Here is a 23338-nt window from a genome sequence, read left to right as displayed (position 1 = left end):
TGACACGTAAAAGCACCCACTACACTCTCTGAGTGGTTGGCGTTAGGAAGGGCATCCAGCTGTAGAAACTCTGCCAAATTAGATTGGAGCCTGGTGTTGCCATCCGGTTTCACCAGTCCTCAGTCAAATCGTCCAACACATGCTAGCATGGAAAGCGGACGTTAAACGATGATGATGATGATGATGATGATATATATATATATATATATATATATATATATATTACGTCTACCAAATCCACTCACAAGGCTTTGGTAGACTTTGGTCAGCCTGAGGCTATAGTAGAAGACACTTACCCGGTGCCATGCAGTAGGAGTGAACCCAGATCCAAGCTATTTACTGTGGTAAGTAGGGAAGAGGAGATGAGATCATGGATAGTGGAGGACAGTCTGTTGGTAGCTAGACTTGGGGTTGGAGGGCTTAACATATTTATAATTTTTTTAAGAAATTCAGATCATATTTATAATTGAGAAATGCTTTCTCACACTTACACTTTTTTCAGATTGTATTTAAAATCATACTTATACTTACTTTAAAATCACTCTTTCAAAAACGTAGCCATACACATCTAAATCAAAAATAACATCTGAATTTTAATCAGAAAATTTGACCACATCCATACAACCATTCTCTCCCCCTTACATTAATGAATACAAAAGAATTAAAAAAGCAAGACCTTGAAATGTAATAATTTCTACTGGAGAAAATCAAAAACATCTGGTCTTCCAATTACAAACCTTGACCACTTGAATACAAAAAATTCCTTTCCTTCCCCACCCAAAAGGTCACTAAAAAGGAAAATAAACACCATATTGAATCTTAATCAAGCAACTTTTTCTTTCTTGTCCCTTCCTTTGCAAACCCCCAAAACACTCCTTCTACTCTTCTCTATTTTCTCTGTCTTCTCTATCTTCAATATCTCCCACTCTCCCCTTGTCTCTCACCCCTGTACCTTCCATTCTAATTTGTTCCTCTCTTTTCCCCTCTCTGTTTCTCCCCACCTCTCTTTCTCTCTCTTTCTAAAACATCATCAGTTTCAATTTTATGTAAAAAGATGAAGCAAACTTACTATAAACCACATTTTTGATAAATTCAATAACTGAAGAAAGTGCTGAAAATGTAAATAAAATTATATATAATCATCCAACATTCTAACTACCTTATTATTCTCAATATACAATATCTTTACATCACTTCAAAAACTCTCTCTCACTCTCTCTCTCTCTCTCTCTCTCTCCACACACACAGACACATACATACATACATATATATTTGTATATATAAACTTAATGTTGACTGTATACAGTTACAAGCTACTAATAGTTTTTTATGCATTGGAAATGTAGTCTAGACAAGAAAAAATGGAAAAAGAAAAGAAAAAATATGGAGTTATGTCCCTTTTCGTGGTAAAGCTGTAATAAAGCTAGTTGTACAATGAATGAATGGAGAAAGGCTCCAAAGTCAGCAACACACCTACTCATTCTAGAGGGGCAGGGGTCTTCCAAATTGCCAAAAGAAATTTAGCTATATGCTTGCATTTGCTGAAAATTTCTGATCTGAAGTTCAGCAGTGTAGCAATGTAGTAGAATTCTTAGCTCTGAAAAGGATATGTGATCTTTCAGCTCTGCATGAGTTGCATTTCTTAAATTCATTGACATATGGAATGAACTTTTTTTTGATTTTCCACTTGATTCCATGTGGCATGGTCTTCAAACACCATATGTGGCTAGCCAAGTTAGTGGCTTTACTTTTGTCAATGTGCTGGCATCTCAGTTGGTAGATGGAAACTGAAAACAAGCCCGTTACATGTGTGCACATGCACATACATTCATGTGTGTGTCTGTGTTTGTCATCACCACTGCTTGATAACCAGATGTGTTTATGCTCCCATAACTTAGCAGTTTGGTAAAAGAGACCAACAGATGTACCAGGCTTTAAAAAAGCAAGTACTGTGGTTGATTCATTCAACTAAAAATACTTCAAAGCAGTGCCCCAGAATGGCTGCAGTGTAATGACTTAAACAAGTAAAACAATAATATATATGTTTGACTCCTTTACTCACTAAAGAAGAAGAATATGAATACTTAAGACATTCTCCACTGCTTAGATCATCTTTCAAGACATAAAGAGCTGAATATATGTGTTTGTGCGTTTTTCAATAATGTATAAATATTACAGATTTAATGTTACCATTATATAAAATGTGGTATACTCTTTTCAATTCTATAGAATGACTACCCAGGAGTTCTTCAAAATGCCCGAGGTATCGGTACATACTGTGCTGTTGACTTCCCAAGTACAGAGGTCAGAGATAAAGCGATAGTTGAGATCAGGAATAAAGGTTGGTATTGCTCCTTCTCTTATTGCTTTTCTTTAACTTGATTCAGTCATTTTCACTGCAGTCATGCTGGAGCACTGGCTTGAAGGGTTTAGTCAAACAAATACACATCCCCAATACTTATTGGTTTATACTGGTACTTATTTTATTGGCCCTTTTTGCAGAACCACTATGTAACAGGATGTAAACAAACCAGTAGCGGTTGTGAATTGGCGGTGGTGGAAAATAAGCACAAAGAGACACACATACATATGCATATATAAAACATGGATTACACCCCTATACATCTGCATCCCCTCCATCCTTAACTCCCTCCCATAGAACTGCATTCCCACCTAGCTGCTAATCCCTGACTCGTTTTCTTCCTTTTCTTATTTTCTTTTTCTCACATTACTCTGCTTTATTTGTTTCTTTTTTGATGAAAGACTAATGTTTGAAACAAAAAAGATCTTTCTCTCTTATCTTTTAAACACTGAACTAATATGTTATTTGTTAAAACTTGTCCCTCCTTTGTTGTTTTCTCTTTTTTATTTTATCTGCTACATTTACAACAAATAAATAAAAATAAATACATGCATGCATACATACATACATACACTATCTTTAAGATAGCATGTTTTACATTGATTTGATATCAATGTATTGTATATTTCTATAGTGTATATGTGTAAATATGTAATGAATGTGGGAAGAACACTGGCAAGACAAGCAACTGGGGGGAAACTCAAACTTCAACAGTGGAAAACATAAAATAGGGCTATATGATGAAATGCAGTTATGTTAAAAGAATGTGCATTTTATAAAGCAATGAAAGATTACTGCTTAAATACTGCCAATAAATTTATATATATATATATATATATACATATATATATATATATATATATATATATATATATATATATATATATATATATATATATATATATATATATATATATATATACATGCATACACACACACACACTCACTTTGATGAATTTCTAATACAGTTAGTCTTCATTACTAAACACAATATCATCATAAATACTGTTATCCTATCTACATTAATATGAAGTGAAAAATTTAGCCCATCTCATTCACATTAGTGCTACCCTTTTGATGCAAACGAAAGAAGTGTATTGTTTATTTATATGAAACATGCAATTATATAATCAAGTAGTATTACAAACAAAATGAAAGTGAAGTGAAGCAAGCCAATGTGTAGATATTTAATAGAAATGTATTATTTAGTATTATTTATGTTAAAAAGAAAAATACAAAAAGTATATTTACCATTGTTAAAGCAATGAAATATTAATTCTTAGTAGAACACTGGCAAAGCATGTAATAGTTGAAAATGTAAAATTTAAAGCAGATAGGCTTTAAGATGAAATATTGCAAAGCAGTTGCCAACAGAAAGTGCATTTAATATTAAAAAAAACAATAATCAATAAATGAAGAATATTAACTGAAATAAGACAGTGAAACCTAAGCTGTAATAATAAGAGTGAATCCTACTATGGAAGAAGTTTCAACACAAAACGTTGCCAGCAACTGAAACAAGCTTAAAACAAAATATTATTAGTATAAAAGAAGCAGGAAGATAACACGCACTATTGATGATAATACAATGTGTAAGAAAAAAGAAATGAACATTTTTGAATGGTTTATATGACACGTAAATAGGAAGTGAAGTTGAAGTGATATTTGAACATGCAATGATTGCCAAGTAGAAATTCAAATAAGAAGTTACTTAACATAAGTAACTTCTCATAAACTGTAGTCCAGTCATGAACACTTCATACCAACCAGGGACAGTATAAAAAAAGGTTACTGTATATCATTGCACATGTGTTACAGGAAGTCCATAATAAACATGAATTAAAAAAAATAATACTGAAAATATGCAGACATGGCTGAGTGATAAGAAGTTTACTTCTCAACCACATGGTTTGGGTTCAGTCCCATTACACGGGTTCTTGCCCAAGTGTCTTCTATCATAGCCTCAAGCTGACCATTGCTTGTGAATTGATTTGGTAAACAGAAAATGAAGGAAAACTGTTGTGCATGTGTGTTTCTCTCTCTGTGTATACATGTTTGTGTGTGTGTGTGTGTGTGTGTGTGTGAATGTATATTAGAGTGGCTCCTTGCCTTGACATTACATGATAATTGTAGATAATCTTTTGTGAAACATCTGATCATGGGGAAATATGTTTGCTTCAAAACAGGTGAAGGCTGGTGACAGGAAGGATGAACAGCTGTAGAAAATTCATCTCAACAAGTTCTGTTAGAATGCAAAAATTAAAACAATGATAAGGAAACTGATGATGATAGAGATAATGATATATATTTACATACATACATTGGCCAAAATAAGTCTAAGACTGATGATGACAGTTCTATTCCTTCATTAGTTTATTTTTAACAAAACTGTATACAATTATTTTGCTTTTTACAGTTTATGTAGAACTTTTTCCTCTTTTGAATGATATAGGCGTCATATGTCTTTCTACAATTTGAATAATTATAATGCACAATGAATTCAAATGATTAAAAATTGTCGGCAAAATAAGTTTAAGACCATACCAACATTATTTTGTTTAAATTGGAAATTTTACGGCACAACAGATAGGGAGTTCTATGGGACTGAGAAAAGCAAAGTGGACGGGTAAACAGGTCGATGTGTTTGTCAACGAAATCAGGAGATTGACCAGACTTGAGGGATACAGGGATAACGCATTGGAACAAACAGTTAAATTAGCATTTGTGAAAGGGTTTCCTGACCCCATGTCGGTTGAACTGCAAAAGCTGCAGAATATTCACTCCATGGCGATGGGAGAGGTTATATCTCAGGCCAGAGACACCTCGTGTTGCAGGATGACACCTTTAGCAGTGACTGCAACAACAAGGAGGGGTCAAACAAAGAGGAGAAGAGAGGGGTAGAACAAGGGCAGTGTTTTCGGAGTCAGGGTTTGCACATGGTAAGAGACTGCAAGGAACCTAGGCCTGGAGTAATTTGCTATCGATGTAGACAAACAGGCCACATCACTAATGAATGCGTTCAAGGAAACAGTCTAAGGGAAACTACTGCGCCGGTAGTCGTCCTGTCAAAAGAATAGAAGCACGTATACGGTTGTTGCCAGTAATAGCTTTCGTGGTGAACGGAAAGGTGTCATGAGCCCTAATGACTCTGAAGGTGGTGGAAGAATGGAGTGGAGTGAGTAGTGTAAGGGCTGTTGATGGTATGGAAGTTGAATGCAGAGGAGATAGTGATGTGGAGATGGTAGTATGAGGAACGAGTTTGAGGTTGAGCGCAATCTTGATCGACTGTGTGGTGGACAGAGTCGATGTGGTGATGGAGATAGACACCATTGTCTGTTTGGGAGGTGTCATGGTCAATGAAGCTGGTGTAACATTCGGTGATGTGGGGGTACTATGCGCCCTGAGTCCGCGACAGGAGAGTGGTGAGAGCTGCGAAGAAAAATATGCTGCACACACCATTACAGAAAGGATTTTAAGGCTGTGTTCGATGGCCAACAGCAGACAATGGAATGGCACTGAAAGGGAGATCCTCCGACATTGAAAAATGCAGTAGGCTGCTATCAGCATACCCTGAAAGGGGATGCCAGAAGTGAGTTTGAGGGAGAGGTGGAACAGTGGATCAAGGAAGGTATTCTGATTCATTGGAAGGAGGAAGTAGAGAGTAGAGTGCTACCACTGATGGCAGTGGTGCAGCCAATGAAGCATAAAGTCAGGCCAGTATTAGATTTCCAAGAGCTGCACAAACATATTGTGTCATACGGGTGGCAAAACTACAGACATTTGTAGTGAAACCTTGAGAGAGTGGAGGTAGATGACAGGGACCTCCACAATCCTCGATTTAAAGTCAGTATACCTGCAGCTACATGTGGCTGAGAGACTGTGGAAATATCAGCTAGTAAAGTATAAGGGTCAGACATACTGCCTGACCAGGTTGGGATTCAGGCTAAATTCAGCACCGAAGATTATTGCAACAATTCTCAAAACCATCCTGGGAAAGGCAGACAAAGTGAAAAGAGCCACCGATTCCTATATTGATGACATCCTGGTGGATGAGAGTATAGTGTTGGCAAAGGAGATCATAAGCCACTTGAAGAGTTTTGGGCTAACTGCCAAACCACTGGAGGCGATGGAAGGAAGAGCTGCACTGGGACTTAAGCTACAGAGAGACAAGGCCGGCGCGTTGGTGTTTCAGAGAGGGAATGAGAACCAGAACTGGGCTCCAAGACAAGAAGGCGGGAACTGTTTTCTGTGTGTGGGAAGCTGCTGGGACACTACCCGATTGTAGGATGGCTCCGGACGGCATGCAGCTTCATCAAGAGGCGAGCTGAAGGAGTGAGGTGGAGTGACAACATGAGTGAGAAGACAACTGCCATGATGCAAGAAGTCTTGGAGAGAGTGATGGCAGAGGACCCAGTAAGAGGAAACTGGTATGGGCCCAAATTGAAGAAGGGGATCGTGTGGTGCAATGCCAGCAGCATAGCAATGGGAGTTGTCCTGGAAATTAGAGGTGTCGTGATGGAGGATGCAGCCTGGCTCGGGAAGAAGGATGACTGCAACCACATCAACGTGGCGGAGCTGGATGCCATGTTGAAGGGGCTGAACCTGGCCCTGAGGTGGGGGCTGCATACCATTGAGACCCGAACCAATTCAGCCACTGTACTTAGATGTGATCACCGGCGAGTGGAGGGTGCAAACCAAAAGAGGCACAGAAATGCTGATAAGACACCGAGTTTGACCTGAGGCTGAGTGTGGTTTTTGTACCCTCTGAGAGGAACTGAGAGGACATCCTGACCAGAGTAAAGAAGCCTGGTTGTAGGTGCTGGAGGATCTGGAGCAAGGAGTAGCGGCAGTGTGTTGACCGAATGACTTGGAGCTGAGGAGACTGCATACCATGATTCACATGGGTGTGGACAGGACCCTGTTCCTAGCCAGGAAAGTTGACTCTGACATGACCAGGCAGAGTGTGCAGAGAGTAGTTGGGAGCTGCAACAGGTGCCAGTCCATTGACCCCACTCCAGATGTGCATGAGGAAGGAAGCATTCCAGTGGAACACAACTGGAAATGGCTGGCAGTGGACCTGATGCACTACTAACAGGGGGACATATGTCTCAATATTCGATTGTGGATCAGAGTGGTTGGCCATATGGAGGGAGATGAAGATGGGGACTACGGAGAAAATCACAAGAATACTGAGATATTCCTAGAACAAAGCCCAATGGATGAGCTGCTTGTGGACAATGGCACTGCATTTCTCTTGGAAGTGCTGGTGGAAATGCTCAACAAGTGGCATGTTAGCTGTTTCTTCAGAGCAGCATACTGGCCAAGTGGCAATGGGGTTGTGGAGAGGCATCATCACACCAAGACCATAGCAGAGAGAGGCCACATTTCACCGGCCGAGGCTGTTTTTCAGTATAATATATTATCCAGGCCAGGACAGGTTGAGGAATCAGTGCCACACAGGGCAATATTCAAGTATGAATAGAAACATCCATATACTGCATCACCACAACCCACAGAAGAGAAAGAGCATACCTTTATGCGGGTCAGGGAAGAAGTCTGGGTTAAACCCCCAAATGCACGGTGCACATCACATTGGGGAAAGGGAACAATAACCTCTGTCAATTCGAGGAACAATGTGTCCATAGATGGCATGCCACGTCATGTTTTGGATGTATGCAGGATCATCACTGCAATAGAGGATGGAGCCAACAGTAATGGACAAGAGGACGAAGCCAGCAGCAACATGCTCAGAACTGAGGCCAGTCCTGAAGTCCCATGGTAGTTGCAGAGGGAGTGGTACCCTCCTCACTGGTTGGCTGATTATGAGAAAAGTTAGGGCATGTGGTCAGGGTTGAGGAGAGGGTGTGAGCAGGTTGGTTGAATGATCTTCAGATCAGGAGGGCGTGTAGTGTTATAAGCCAGGCTATGTTGTAGGGAAGGACCAGAAGTGAGGGAGTACGCATGTCCTGTCGGAAATGGGGCCTGTAGGTCCCACCAGAAGGGCCACGGTGGACATGTGAGGTCAGCAAGGCATGAGCAATCAGTTGGCAGTGTTAGACAATACAGCGGCAGACAGAGCACATGGACATTGTGAGTGACCCTTCCAGATCGATAGGTAAGACTACAGCAATTCTCTCTTTGCTTCAGTCTTTTTCCTCCTTCACATTACACAAACAAAAATTTATTATTAGTATCTAGTTCCATAGCCATTATTTTCAATTACGGCCTTACAACGGTGAGATATGGAGTTGAACAAATGAGCACAAAAATCACTTGGAATGTTCTGCCATATTCCTTCAATAAAATTACATAATTGGGACAAGTTTGTTGGTCTTTTAGAAACATAATTCCATAAATTTTCTTTTGGATTCAAATCTGGACTCTGCAGAGGCCACTCAATAACCACCATATTATTGCACTCAAAATATTGCAAAACTTTCCTAGCATTATGAACAGGGCAATTATCCTGCTGGAAAATAGATCCCAGTGGCATCTGATTATTTAAATATGGCAGCACGTTTTCATTTAAGAATTGCAGATATCCCACACTGTTCAGTCTACCATCAACCTTGACAATTGGACCAGCACCTAAGCTGCTGAACATGGCCCACGCCATTACCCCCACCCCCACCTCCTGCTTGCGCCATTTTCTTGGCATACTTAGGATGGAATTCTTCAGTTGCACAGCATCTAACATAAGGTTTTCTATCTGATCCAAAGATGCAGAAGCTGGATTCGTTGCTCCAAAGAACTTTAGACCAGTCTTCAGCCATCCATTCAATATGGGTTTTAGCAAACTTGATCCACTTCCACCAGTTCATCTCAGAAATTATCAGCTTCTTTCAAGCAATGCAGCCAAACAGTTCAAATTCTTTTAGGAAGTTTCTGACAGTTTGTGGTGTAAAGCTGATGTCAATCTCATCAGATAATTGCTTGTGTGTGTTCACTGCTGTTAGCATTTGGTTACCTTCAGAGAGCCTATGAATTCGCTGAACCATCAGTATGGTTGTTTTTCTCAGAGCGCCTGTTCTTTGCCAATCTTTGTATTGGCCAGTGACTTGGTAAAGCCGTTTTGTTGCATCCTAATTTATCTAGTAACTAGGCTAGTACTACAATGCTTTTCCATAGCAAATTAATGTGTAACAAACAATGCTCGATTATTAAACAAAACAGCACAGTACAACCAACCATATGACCACCCATTTGGTTTATTAATTTGCATAATTTTAGTATGGTCTTAAACAAATTCTATAAATAAGGCGAGAAGTCACTAGAATTGGTTGAGGCCTTCCTGTATCTGGGAGCAATGATTGGGAACACAGAGAGTGATATAGTTGTAGGACAGAGCAAAGCCTGGGTAGCATTCCACAGTTTGAGATCTGTATGGAAGTTGGACCTTTGTAAAGAACTGAAGATCTGCCTCTTCATTGCTGCAGTAGAGTCTGTGCTGTTGTACGGATCTGAGACTTGGACACTGACCAAGAAACTTACTCAGATGGTGTATGAGTGCTACACAAGAATAATAATATTTCACTTAAACTCAGGAATTTCTACCTTTATAAGTAGGCTGTAACATCCTTGGCACTTATGTGGATTTTTGCTACACCGGTAACTATTTATTTTTTCCATGTTATTTGTACTCATAGAAAAAATACACGTACGCTTACATATAGTGTGTGTATATACATATGTATATATATATATATATGCTCCGTTGGATGTGTAATGTCAATGTGAATACCCGTCAGAGTGTAAGTATCTTGAGAGAAAAGCTGAACATTAGAAGCATCAGTTGTGGCGTGCAAGAGAGACGATTGCGCTGGTATGGACATGTGGTGAGAATGGAGGAGGATAGCTGCGTGAAAAAGTGCCACACCCTAACAGTTGAGGGAACCCGTGGAAGAGGTAGGCCCAGGAAGACCTGGGCTGAGGTGGTGAGGCAAGACCTTCGTACATTGGGCCTCACCGAGGCGATGACTACGGACCGAGACCTTTGGAAATGGGCTGTGCGTGAGAAGACCCGGCAAGCCAAGTAAGATCGTTGCCAGTGCCCCTGGACTGGTTCTTGTGCGGGTGGCACATGAGATGCACCATTTTGAGCGTGGCCGTTGCCAGTACCGCCTGACTGGCTCCTGTAGGATTTTCGAGCGAGATCGTTGCCAGTGCCCCTGGACTGGCTTGTGCGGGTGGCACATAAAAGACACCATTTCGAGCGTGGCCGTTTTCGTGCGGGTGACACGTAAAAGCACCCACTACACTCTCTGAGTGGTTGGCGTTAGGAAGGGCATCCAGCTGTAGAAACTCTGCCAAATCAGACTGGAGCCTGGTGTTGCCATCCGGTTTCACCAGTCCTCAGTCAAATCGTCCAACCCATGCTAGCATGGAAAGCGGACGTTAAACGATGATGATGATGATGATGATATATATATATATATATGTGTGTGTGTGTGTGTATAGATGTATATGTATATAGATATATGTACGTAATTAGGATAAAGTCATTATTTAATGATTTAAAATACCATGATTAATTTATATTAACCATTTATATTAACCTTGTGTAGTGGAGTAAAAATCTAAGTGGTTACTAGACCATTTGGGGCCTATTTCTAGCAAACTGGTGTAGTAATCATTCAGCACCCTTTTTATAATTTTATATAGACATATATATATGTATGTATGTATGTATGTATGTATGTATATATATATGTGTGTGTACATGTATATATATATAGGTGAGAAAGTTGGTATGTGAAAGCATGTGGTTGGATGTATAAAAGATAAACAAGAGTGAAAAAACTACAGAAGGTTTGTGTTATATGGTTAAAGTATATATTTAAATCGTTATGTTAGAAAAATGTTATAAAATTTTGAGTATAGAACACATAAATAGCTATATCAGAGATGACTTGGATATGTTAAATCACCTCCCAAAGAAAGTCAAGGAAGAAACAATCATAGTTTCATTTGATGTGATTAATTTATATACCAGTATACCTCATAATTATAGACTAGAGGCAATTCAGTTCTGGCTGGACCAATTCCTGGAAGAAATCCCAAACATAATCAGTAAAGAATTCATAACTAAATCGGTTGAATTCATCTTACAAAACAACCACTTCATGTTTGACAATACATTTTACCGACAAAAATCCGGAATTGCTATGGGCACTAGGGCAGCTCCAGTCATTGTGAACCTAACAATGGGTTACTTGGAAGTAATAATATACCAGGAATCTTTATCTACATTTGGAAACCCCCTTTCCCAATACATAAAAGAAAATTGGAAAAGATTCCTAGACGACTGTTTCATACTCTGGAATGAAAACACAGATACACTCCCGAAATTCAAAAGACTATTGAACAGCATCAACCCAAACATACAGTTCACAATGGAATACAACCAAAAGGAGCTCCCATTCTTGGATATACTAATTAAAACAATAAACCTAAAAATAGAAACGGACATATTTTACAAAACCACAGACGCCAAACAATATCTACTATTTGATTCATGCCATCCAAGACACACCAAAATAAACATCCCCTTCAACCTTGCAAGAAGGATATGCACAATAGTGTCAGAACAAAATGCCAGAGACTTTAGACTGCAAGAACTCAAAAACACCCTAATTGACAGACACTACCCAGTTCAACTCATAGAGGATGGAATCAGACGTGCATCACAAATCGACATAGAAAGCTTAAGAAAAGTTCAACACAGCAACACACCTTCCCCGAAAATACTGCTGTACATATCCACATACAACCCCAGAAACAAAGAAGCCTTCACCATCATCACCCAAAATTTACCAATGCTACATAAGGACCCCAAATTAATGGAAATTTTACACACACATAAAATCATTAAAAGTTACAAACAACCGAAATCACTAAAAAAGATCCTCACAAAGGCAAAATTATTTTCCAAAATAACAGATGCAAAAGTGAAAAAATGTGGTCAACCGAATTGCGCAACATGCCCAAACCTTCTAGAAGGATCAGAATTCCTTTTCAAAGAGGGACAAAAATTCAAAATCAAATCTAATTTTACGCGTGCTTCAGAAAACCTGATTTATGGCATAAGATGCTCAGGCTGCCATCAAAACTACATAGGGTCCACGGGATTATCGCTCAGATGTAGATGCATTCTGCATCGACAGCAGATTACATTCCCAGAATACAGAATGATACCCTTTAGTGATCATATTGAGAAATGCGCAAAACAAATCCTACCACAATTTATAATCTTTCCATTCTATCAATGTGCCATTGGAACACCAACACAAATTAGATTAAATAAGGAAACCTTCTTCATTGAAAAATATAAGCCCAAACTCAACCATTGCTAACACTTTTAAATAAGGAAACCCACCTCATTGGAAAAAAAAATAAAGCAAAACATAACCACTTGTAACATTTTATTCCTTCTAAACCAAATCATGTTAAATTAATCAAAATCTATCATCCCCAACATTTTTGATTATCTCCCTTATACCGTAAAAAATCCCTGATTACCTTCCCCTATCTAGAACTCCATATTTTACACCGTAGCGAAGACATGTTACGATACAGGTAGAGAAATTTGAAAAGAAAATACGAAACCGGTTATTTCTCCCGAAGTAATGTTTCTATACTCAAAATTTTATAACATTTTTCTAACATAACGATTTAAATATATACTTTAACCATATAACACAAGCCTTCTGTAGTTTTTTCCCTCTTGTTTATCTTTTATATATATATATATATATATATATATATATATATATATATATATATATATATATATATATATATATGCATATCTATCTATCTATCTATCTATATATATATATATATATATATATATATATATATATATATATATATATATGCATATCTATCTATCTATCTATCTATCTATATATATATATATATATATATATATATATATGGAATAATTACTATGAAGCATTGTGTAGAATATATTGTATAAAGGCCAAAACAATGCAAAGTAAATGCAAGGTAAATCACAAGAAAACAAATATGGAAATTAATGTAGACTTACCTTGTATTCAATATTTCGGAGTTATGACCCCATTTTCAAAAAATAGACGAATGTTGTCGATGTGCATGTGTGTGGAGTGGACACGCGTGGAAACGTGTTGCTCTGAGGAACTGTTTGGTGTTGACGGCTTTGTCAGTCATGTTCTTCTCCAAGTACATTGATGACATCCTTATCATTACGTCCTTCAGGGATGAAGCCATTAACATACACTAGACCTTCAATAACACCGACATAAACATCAAATTCGAGATTGAACATCCAGATGAATCCAGAACCCTCTCTCTACTCGACTTTTAACTCAAGATCACAAAAGAAGGCTCCATATTTACCAAATTCTACAGAAATAGAAAAATTTTCGTCCACTACCAATCAGCCTTACTCACCAGAGCCAAAGCCACATATGTGAGAAACAAGATTGCATGTATAAACAACAATTGCAGCAACGTGACCGACAAAGCCGTCAACATCAAACAAGTTCCTCAAAGACCTAACCCTGAATGGCTACCCGAAATCTTTAGCTAAACAACACCACCTAAAGAACATCAAGGTCAATAAACCCTGGAAGAACCATCATACTCTGGCACATGCTTGTTAAAACTACCACGCTTTAATGACAGAACTACAGCAGCGATACAACACACAGTCCGTAGGGAAGGGCTCGACATACAGATAGTGCACACCGGCCCTTCCCTGAGAAAAGCTCTGTCCAAGAACAACACCTCTCACTACTCTGAGGAGTACACATTGTCGAACTGTCCCATCAATGACCCTGAATTGTGCCAGAGGACCTATGTTGTATATGAGATCATCTATGGCAAATGTGGCACATTCTATATGGGAAGTATGACAAGAAAACTGCATAAACGCATTAAGGAACACATACGAGCAGACACTTCCGTGAAGAAACACCTATGGAAATGCCAGACCCAGGAATTCACAGTGCACATCAAGGCAACACAGCGAAACAGGGGCAACCTTAGAATCTCTGAGGTCATCCTCATACACCAAAAGAAACCCAAGATCAACAACAGAAGAGAGTTATAAGAAGCTAGCTGGTTGCTATAGCAACACCCTTCCGTGCATGTCCACTCCACACATGCACATCGGCAACATTCATCTATTTCTTGAAAATGGGGTCATAACCTCGAAATATTGGATATAAGGTAAGTCTACATTAATTTACATATTTATTTTCTTGTGATTTACCTTGCAATTACTTTGCATTGTTTTGGCCTTACCCACGATCCTTTATATATATATATATATATATATATATATATATATATATATATATATATATATATATATATATATATATATAATAGAAGTGTGTTACGAAAACAAAATAGAAACTACACGTGGAGATGTAAAGGGAAAGTAAGAAGAAAATTAAGCGAAAATGCACATTGGAAATCAAAATAAGTAAAGGCTTTTTATGAAAAGTAACGATAGATATATACAATTAGATGAACTGAGGTAGGAATAAAAGTAATAAAAGTCATTATTGTGAGTTGTTAAAGAGATTCAAAAGCATATCGGTTTTGTAAAGTTACTAATCATTGCTTTCATCATCATCATCATCATCGTTTAACGTCCGCTTTCCATGCTAGCATGGGTTGGACGATTTGACTGAGGACTGCTTTATATATATATATATACATATATATATATAGGCACAGGTGTGGCTGTATGCTAAGAAGCTTGCTTCCCAACCACATGGTTCCGGGTTCAGTCCCACTATGTAACACCTTGGGCGTCTTCTACTATAGCCTTCAGCCGACCAAAGCCATGCCAGTGGATTTGGCTGACGGAAACAGAAAGAAGTCTGTCCTATATATATATTTATGTGTATGTATTTGTGTCTATGTTTGTTTCTCACCACCACCATCGCTTAGAAACCGATGTTAGTGTGTTTACGTCCCCGTAACTTGGCGGTTCAGCAGAAGTTATCGATAGAGTGAGCACCAGGCTTACAACTAAAAGGCGGTACTCCAGCATGGCCACACTCAAATGACTGAAACAAGTAACAGAGTAAAAGAGTAATATATATAATACTAGCTCGAAAGTGCATTGCTGGTATAGTGAATGGGGAAAGCTTCGTTTGCAATGTTTGCAGTCGTGTATGCTTGTCAAGAGAGGGTTCATTTGCCACCATCGGAGCCACAAATGCAAAATACAAGTTAGTCCTAGAGCGCACAATGTTCCTGAAGGTCAGCAATGGTCCTCCTCGGTCATGAGTGGACGGCCATCATATGTGTGTGTGTGGATATATATATGTGTGTGTGTGTGCGTGCGCGCATGGATATGTAACAGTTGTTAAGGTGCTTGTTGCTAGAGTAACGGTTTGTATTACGATATATGTTGGAGTCGGCAGTTAGTGATTGTATCGGGTGTTGCTGTTGCAGATGTGCAAGATGAATGAAGAGCAGTGATTGAAGTTGCAAAGAAATATTTATTTACCGTTACTTTGTATGTATCCAAAACCACAACGGGTTGGTATGCATAATTAGTAAATGGAAAAGTATGCAAGGTAAAAAGAGTTAATTTCGGCATGTATGTGTGTACACGTTCTTATTGTAGTAGTAAACCATAGATAGTGATATCATGATGTTGTAAGAGAAAAGAAATTGAGCTAGTGAAAGTTACAGAGTCGAGAGAAGGTGTGTCATTTGTGTTTAGTGGCTGCCTGCTTGTGACCACGACTCTAGTTGTCTGTTCACTAACTAATGGTTGCTTTCACTAACTGATTTTGCTTTACCAAATTCTTGTATTTATAGCTATCCAAAACCAGCTAGAAGGATAGACATATTGTTGAGAACAATAGGTTTCGTTGGGAGTTTGTTATCTCTAATCTAGCTTTTGGTGGACTAGAAGAGGTTAGAAAGGTCAAGTGGCAAAAATATTATTCTGCTTAGCGAAGACATCTGCCAAACGTAACTGCTGTCACTCACAGAAAAACTATTGTTTTACTGTGAGAAAAGTGCTGTTAAACTGTGAAGTGAAATTTGGCTATTGAGGATCGAATCTACGCTATGCCTGTATAAAGCCATTACATCACACCCCCTCCAGAGAGGTACTGAGAAAAGGAAACGAATGATCGAGGAAGAGAAAGAAAAGCATGGCTGAGGAAAAATCTTGCATATCAGGAGAGCGGACCATTGAAGTACATTTCAATTGAAGTGCAGGATAGATATTTATTCAAGTGAGTCTAAATAGCGGTGTTGCTTTGTGTGCCAGAATGTGTAGTCATTGACTGGACAGTACGGAAAATGAGTTAGCATGTGCATTGCATGAGGGCATATACATGAGTGCAGGTGTATGTATGAAAATGTACTGTAAAATAAGCTCAGGTGAGCGAGTGAGTGTATTCTCAATCCATGATATCGAAGACCTTCCTGCAGGATTACAGTGTGTGAAATGCCTTGAAGGTTTTTCAGAAGTGAAATGTGTCTGGTGCTGTTGCGGGTAATTTCTGAGGTTAGCAAGAAAGACAGTGCAGTGTGTGTGTGTATGATGGCCATCCACTTGTGACCGAGGAAGACCATTGCGCGAGACAAGTAATTTTCTCCATTCATTATGTGACCAGACAGGGGTCTAATAGAGGGAAATCATGTCTTAACATGAGCGCAGAGCATGTGAACATCCAACACGCATCAAGTCAGGAAAAGAGTTGAGCTGGCACAGTCGTGTTGAAAACAAGGCAGTCGGGGCATAATAGAGTTGCATGTGCATGTGTGCAAAAGGACTCGTGGCTGAGGTAGTATGCTAGTGCAGCAATTACAAAACAGTGTTGAATATGCCAGTGCTAGCCGAAGCATGCGGTATTAAATGCCTTGAATGTGCAGGAGCAAAAGTGTGGTATGCTGGTGTGTTCTAAGGAACGAATAACTTTCTCTCTGTATACATGACCGACCTCGGGTCTTACAGAGGCGAGTTGTTTCTACAAGAGCACAGGGTGATGGAAAACAAGTGAGAAAGGCATGGTTTGGTTCATCAACGTGACAGTGTTAGCATGCAAGTACATGTATGACCATTGTGTGGTGCTGCAAAACAAATGATCAGTACAGAAATGAATAAACAAAGGTTGGCAAACTTAGCTGAAAATAGTGTCCTTTCTTAAAAGTCTATTGCTGAAAGTGAGAAAAAAGATGTGCATGCAAAGAAAAGGAGTTGCTGAGAGTCTTTATGAGAGTCTTAGATACGTGCAAAAATTCGTTGACAATGCATGGTCTGTACATCAGGACGAGAGGAAAAGTCGCCTCACCAGAGCTAAAAACAAAGGGAAAATAGTGTAATAGGTGTAAAACTACTTGCTCTAAACGAATATGAAAAAAAAAAATGCGTGCTCGCAAAATGGGGTGGGTGGGGAGAGTACTCGGAAAATTCACATTGTCAGTCCATGGCCTTTAAACTATGCGACCAACTGTCTGTAAGGAAGTGGTTCCACGGTGGTAACTGGCTGCACTCTAAAAACGTGTTATGGTAGAGGGATACAGAATATCCACATTCCGTGGGCCTTTGTCTACGCCGGCGAACAATCTTTCAACATCGGAAGATGCTTGTGCTTTCACGGAAGGTGCAAGTTGAACTACATGTAAGACAATCTACAGTAATGGGAATAACATTGTGTCTACGAAAAAATCTAGTGCCTCACTGTCATTATCAAATCGATGAACTCCATCATACAAAGTCAATTAACATGAATTGCAAAGAGCCATCCTGTTGTTGAGGACCAAGTGTATACAACGCTTGTTTATCGACACTAGAAGACTGCACTCCCTGTGATCAGTACTGGTCAATGAAAGGTCACTCCTTTGTCTAAGGTTTGACATACATTACTGACCATAGCCTATATAACAAAGAAAGAGGAAGAGATAGAAAATTCTATCTCTTCCTCATATGTCAGCCAGGCCAAGGAGCAACATCCGCTTTTGCATCAGCCTTGCCCAAGAGCAGCACTTACCTTCGCCCTTCACTCGACATACTAAGAGAGGTTTTCGGCCTAAGAAAGACGATGCCACCTTTACCCGTTCTTCCTTTCTAGTCAGCACCATGCATTCATTACTCTTTCCCTCTCTACTCACAGACAACCTTTTTCTACATATTAACTACTAACCATCGAGTCCTCCTTGTCGTCATTATCACTAGAATTGCTACTGTCTCTTTAACAACCTGTGGGATAAAGGAATAAATATATGTAAATAATATCTTTTCCTTCTTGGAGTTGATGTTCACTGGTTACTTCGACGCGAGAACCTTGAAGCGTTACATCTATACGCTACATTTAGTAGTGGCTACATCGTATCGAATTGATCCAGATCCAGCCCGCTACAAGGTGTATGTGTATTTTAGCGTGCATATGCATGTGAGTGTGTGTATGTGTTGTGTGAGTATATGTGTCCACGTATGAGTATGTGTAAATATTACTCTTTTTTTTTTTACTCTTTTTTACTTGTTTCAGTGTTTTGATTGTGACCATGCTGGAGCACCGCCTTTAGTCGAGCAAATCGACCCCAGGACTTATTCTTTAGAAGCCTAGTACTTATTCTATCGGTCTCTTTTGCCGAACCGCTAAGTTACGGGGACATAAACACACCTGCATCGGTTGTCAAGCGATGTTGGGGGGACAAACCTAGACACACAAATACATACACACATACATATATATATATACACATATGTATACATATATACGACGGGCTTCTTTCAGTTTCCGTCTACCAAATCCACTCACATGGCTTTGGTCGGCCCGAGGCTATAGTAAAAGACACTTACCAAAGATGCCACGCAGTGGGACTGAACCCGGGACCATGTGGTTGGTAATATGTATGTTATATGTATATATGTATGTACATATATATATATATATGTATGTATGTATGTATGTACATATATATATGTATAAAATTTTTTCAATTTTAACCGTTGTCTGCGGAAATAGTGACATATATATGTGTAGATGGATAAGCGTATATATGTGTATGCTTTCAGGTTATACGTATATATATGTGAGTGTGTATACGTGTTTATATGATTGTGTGTGCTTGTACATAAGTGTAGATAGGTTTATGTTTACGTGTATCTAAGATGTATCCATTCACCGTCTGACATTTGTGAGAGGAACACACACACGCACACACACACACACGCACACACACACACACGCACACACACACACGTATGTATATATATATATATATATATATATATATATATATATATATATGAACACATATACATATACATATACATATATATGTATGTATATATATGTATGTATACATATCAGAATAAGCATATAAATGCGAAACAAGGTGGAAAAAATAGTACTCGAATACCAGAGGTAGAGTAAAAACGAAACAGACTTGGACCGGAAATGGATAATGAGAAAGGATGCGGTAAAGGATTGGTAGATGAGGAATTCAGCTGCTGCGGAAAGGTGTTTGCTAGTTACATCGGGCTCAGAATCCACCAAGGGAAGGTATGTCAGAAGAAAGTAATTCAACAACGCGGGTTGATGAATCGTAAGACGCATGGCCAGAACCTCCTGGAAAATAACGATAGCGCGGGACCTTCCACAGTTGAATTAGAACAGTCACAAACAGTGATAGGCGTGAAGAAGACAAAGATTAAGTGGCCGAAAGCAAATGACGCAGCGAGTTATAAAAAAAAAAATTCGACAACGAGGTATCAAGAATGACCACCAAATTCAAAGGCGACGATGAACAAAAGCTCGAGAACCTGGCTTATACAATCTACCAGGAAGGAGAGAAAATATTTGGACTGGAAACAACAGGGAAGGTAGAATCACCAGCAAAGAGCGGACCATCGAGGAGAGAAAGACGGATTGCAAAGATACGAGAAGAGAAGAAAAAACTCAGAACCGGACTGAAGAAACCACCTGAACCAAGGGTACTTTTCGATTTGAGTGACATCAAACGGAAAGAAATAGAGGAGTTCATAAGAAAAGCAAGAGCAAAAAGTTCACCAGGGAACGACGGTGTGAGCTACAAGGTTTATAAGTATTGCCCGAAATTGCGTTTACAGTTATTTGCATTGATAAGAGAGATGTGGAAGAAGAAAGACGTAGCGGAGCGATGGTGTATAGCTGAAGGTATCTATTTACCTAAAGAGAAAGATGCAAAAACACTAGGACAATTTAGACCAATTTCATTATTAAATACTGACGGGAAAATCATGTTTGGAATCATTGCTAGACGAAACATAAGATTCGTACAGCATAACAGGTACGTTAATGAAGCAATCCAAAAAGCAGGAATCCTCGGAATCCCTGGGTGCATAGAACACGCATTTGTCATCTGGGAAGCTATCACCTGTGCAAAACAACTGAAGAAAAACCTGCACATTGTTTGGCTAGATCTTGCCAATACATATGGATCTGTTCCACACGCGGTAATCAGAGCAGCGATGGACTTCTTTTGGATTCCAAAAGATGTTCAACGAATGCTCATGTCCTACTACAACTTGAGGATGAGATTTACAGCAGGAGAGTTCACAACGGAGTGGCAACGGCTAGAAGTAGGTATTGCAGGAGTGGCAACGGCTAGAAGTAGGTATTGCAGCCGGATGCACGATATCAGTCATCTTATTCGTGCTAGTCATGGAGATGTTATTAAGGTCAACAAACTGTGAGAAAGCTGCTATAAAGACACCATTAAGGGCTTTTATGGACGACGTCACTCTACTATCGGAAAGTAGAGAAGCAGCAGGGGGATCGTTAGAGAAGTTGGATGAACTGATAGGAAGGGCAAGAATGAAATTCAAAGCCAAAAAATCTCGAAGCGTGGCTTTCGTGAAAGGAGTACAAGAAGAAGTGAAATTCAGGATGGGAGGCGAAGACATACCAACGGTGAAAGAACAACCAGTAAAGAGTCTCGGCAGATGGTATAGAGACTTATTGAATGATAAGAAGCAAGGGAAAGAAACACACGAGTTAGTAGAACAAGGGTTAAAGGCAATTGACAGAACAACGCTGCCGGGAAAATTCAAATGTTGGATACTGCAATTTGGACTGTACCCAAGGATAATGTGGCCATTGCAAATGTACGAAATAGCCTCGAGTAGAGTAGAAAGGATGGAACGAAGATGCAGTGTGTTTATCAGAAAATGGCTTGGTCTGCCGAGACCACTGAATACAACTGCACTATATGGAAAACCCGTGCTGCAACTACCAATAACATCAATCACCGAAGAATATAAAGCAGGAAAGGCGAGGACAGTAATGATGCTAAGGTATTCAAAAGATCAGAGCATCCGAGAAAACCCTCCAAAGGTACGAACAGGTAGGAAATGGAAAGCGGAAGAGGCAGTAAACAGGGCGATCGGAATACTAAGACATGCCGATATAGTCGGAGCAATGCAAGAAGCAAGAGCCGGCCTAGGGACCCACAATTTCAGGCCATTTTGCAAGAGCAGTATAAAAGAGATGAAAGAGGCAGTGGTACACGAAGTGAGAAAGGAGGAAGAAGAAAGGCGAAATGTACATTTGGTGCAATGTAGTCAACAGGGGCAGTGCCTGAGACGGGAGGAATACGTGGTCAGTCGCAGAATCTCATGGAAGGAACTTTGGGCTTGGGAACAAGCAAGAACATCCTTCCTGATCAAGTCTACCTTCGACGTTCTACCCTCACCGGCGAACATAGTCCGATGGAACATAAAAACAACCGATGAATGTGGATGCGGAGAGAAAGCGACGGTGAGACATGTTCTGTCAAGCTGCAGACTAGCACTAGAAAGGTATACATGGTGCCATAATCAAGTCCTCAGCGTCATAAGCGCAGCACTCAAGGAGAAGATCGAGGGATACAATAGGGGAGAGTACCCCAAAGTAGAAAAACGCAGGAAAATATACTTCCAGAAGGAGGGAAAAGGGCATAAGATCAGGCCTCCAAATAAAATATACGAGATAGACGAAAGATGGAAGGGATACTGGGAGCTGGCCACGGATTTGGGAAGTCTAGCAATTTTTCCACTTATAAAAACGACAAAAAGACCAGACTTAGTCATATGGAGAATAGGAATTTTGCTAGAACTGACAGTACCATGGGAAAAGAACATCGACAATGCAGAGAAACGAAAAACTAATCGAAGAGTGCAGAGAACAGGGATGGACTGTCGAGTATTACCATCTGGCAGTGGGGGCTAGAGGCTTCATTGAAAGAAAAATGACAACGCTATTCAAAAGATTTGCGTTTTCAAGCTCAGAACTGAGAAAACTGATAAGGAGGATACAAGAGGCGGTCGAAAAAGCCAGCTTCTATATATGGCTGAAGCCGGAAGACCAAATATGGCTTGAAAGTCATAACATGCCGGCAGGAAAATAACATCATTAGGTGAGACAGGCTGACAGTGAAGTGGCTTCCCTGATTGACAGGTGACGGTTTCGGTTAGAGCATGCGTGGGCTAAGATTACGCGCCCTCCATTATCAGTTAAAGTTTAGACAGTGTCACGTGACAACTTGCTGGGGCTGGTTGCTGGAGCCTAGCAGCGGGAAGTTTAGACAGTGTCATGTGACAACTTGCTGGGGAAGCCTGCTGGAGCCTAGCAGCAGGTATAAAAAGGGGAATTTGACAAGACAGTCAGTCGGACGCTGACACTCGTTGATGCTGCATCGAAGAGGCCAGGGAATAGAAGAAAGAAGACATGCACCCAACACCAGAGCTGAAGACACCTCAAAACGGTAGAGGAGTAGGGGCCGAAACCGGACGTGGTTCCTCCTGATGATGTCTTGAGCTAACTGGATCCTATAAAGGAGCTGTTGTGGTAGCAGACCACGAAACATGGTTGAAATTCCTGCTTTATTAAAAGGTATCAAAAATATCACAAAACCTGTTGCTCAGAGTTTCACATTCCCGTTAGTCGCATAGTTTTGTGAAGAGGGTTGCTAGAAACCCAGTAGGATTAA

General features: G+C 39.7%; 1 protein-coding gene across 3 annotated transcripts in view; it reads left to right on the top strand.

Annotated features, from left to right (window-relative positions):
• LOC106882406 (4-aminobutyrate aminotransferase, mitochondrial) overlaps window positions 1–23338 on the top strand; it is a 205254-nt gene that overhangs the window by 169443 nt on the left and 12473 nt on the right. For 2 of the 3 annotated variants that reach the window (XM_089340566.1, XM_089340568.1), the window contains one exon: window positions 2230–2341. The exons of the other annotated variant lie outside the window; for it this stretch is intronic. In XM_089340566.1, the coding sequence (XP_089196692.1) occupies window positions 2230–2341 (112 nt within the window). The remainder of the gene's footprint in view (window positions 1–2229; window positions 2342–23338) is intronic. 3 annotated transcript variants of the gene reach the window in all.

This window comes from Octopus bimaculoides, chromosome 23 (assembly GCF_046866305.1).
Source record: "Octopus bimaculoides isolate indiv1 chromosome 23, ASM4686630v1, whole genome shotgun sequence".
NCBI classification, from domain to species: Eukaryota; Metazoa; Mollusca; class Cephalopoda; order Octopoda; family Octopodidae; genus Octopus; species Octopus bimaculoides.
This window is presented reverse-complemented; position numbering and strand designations above follow the sequence as displayed.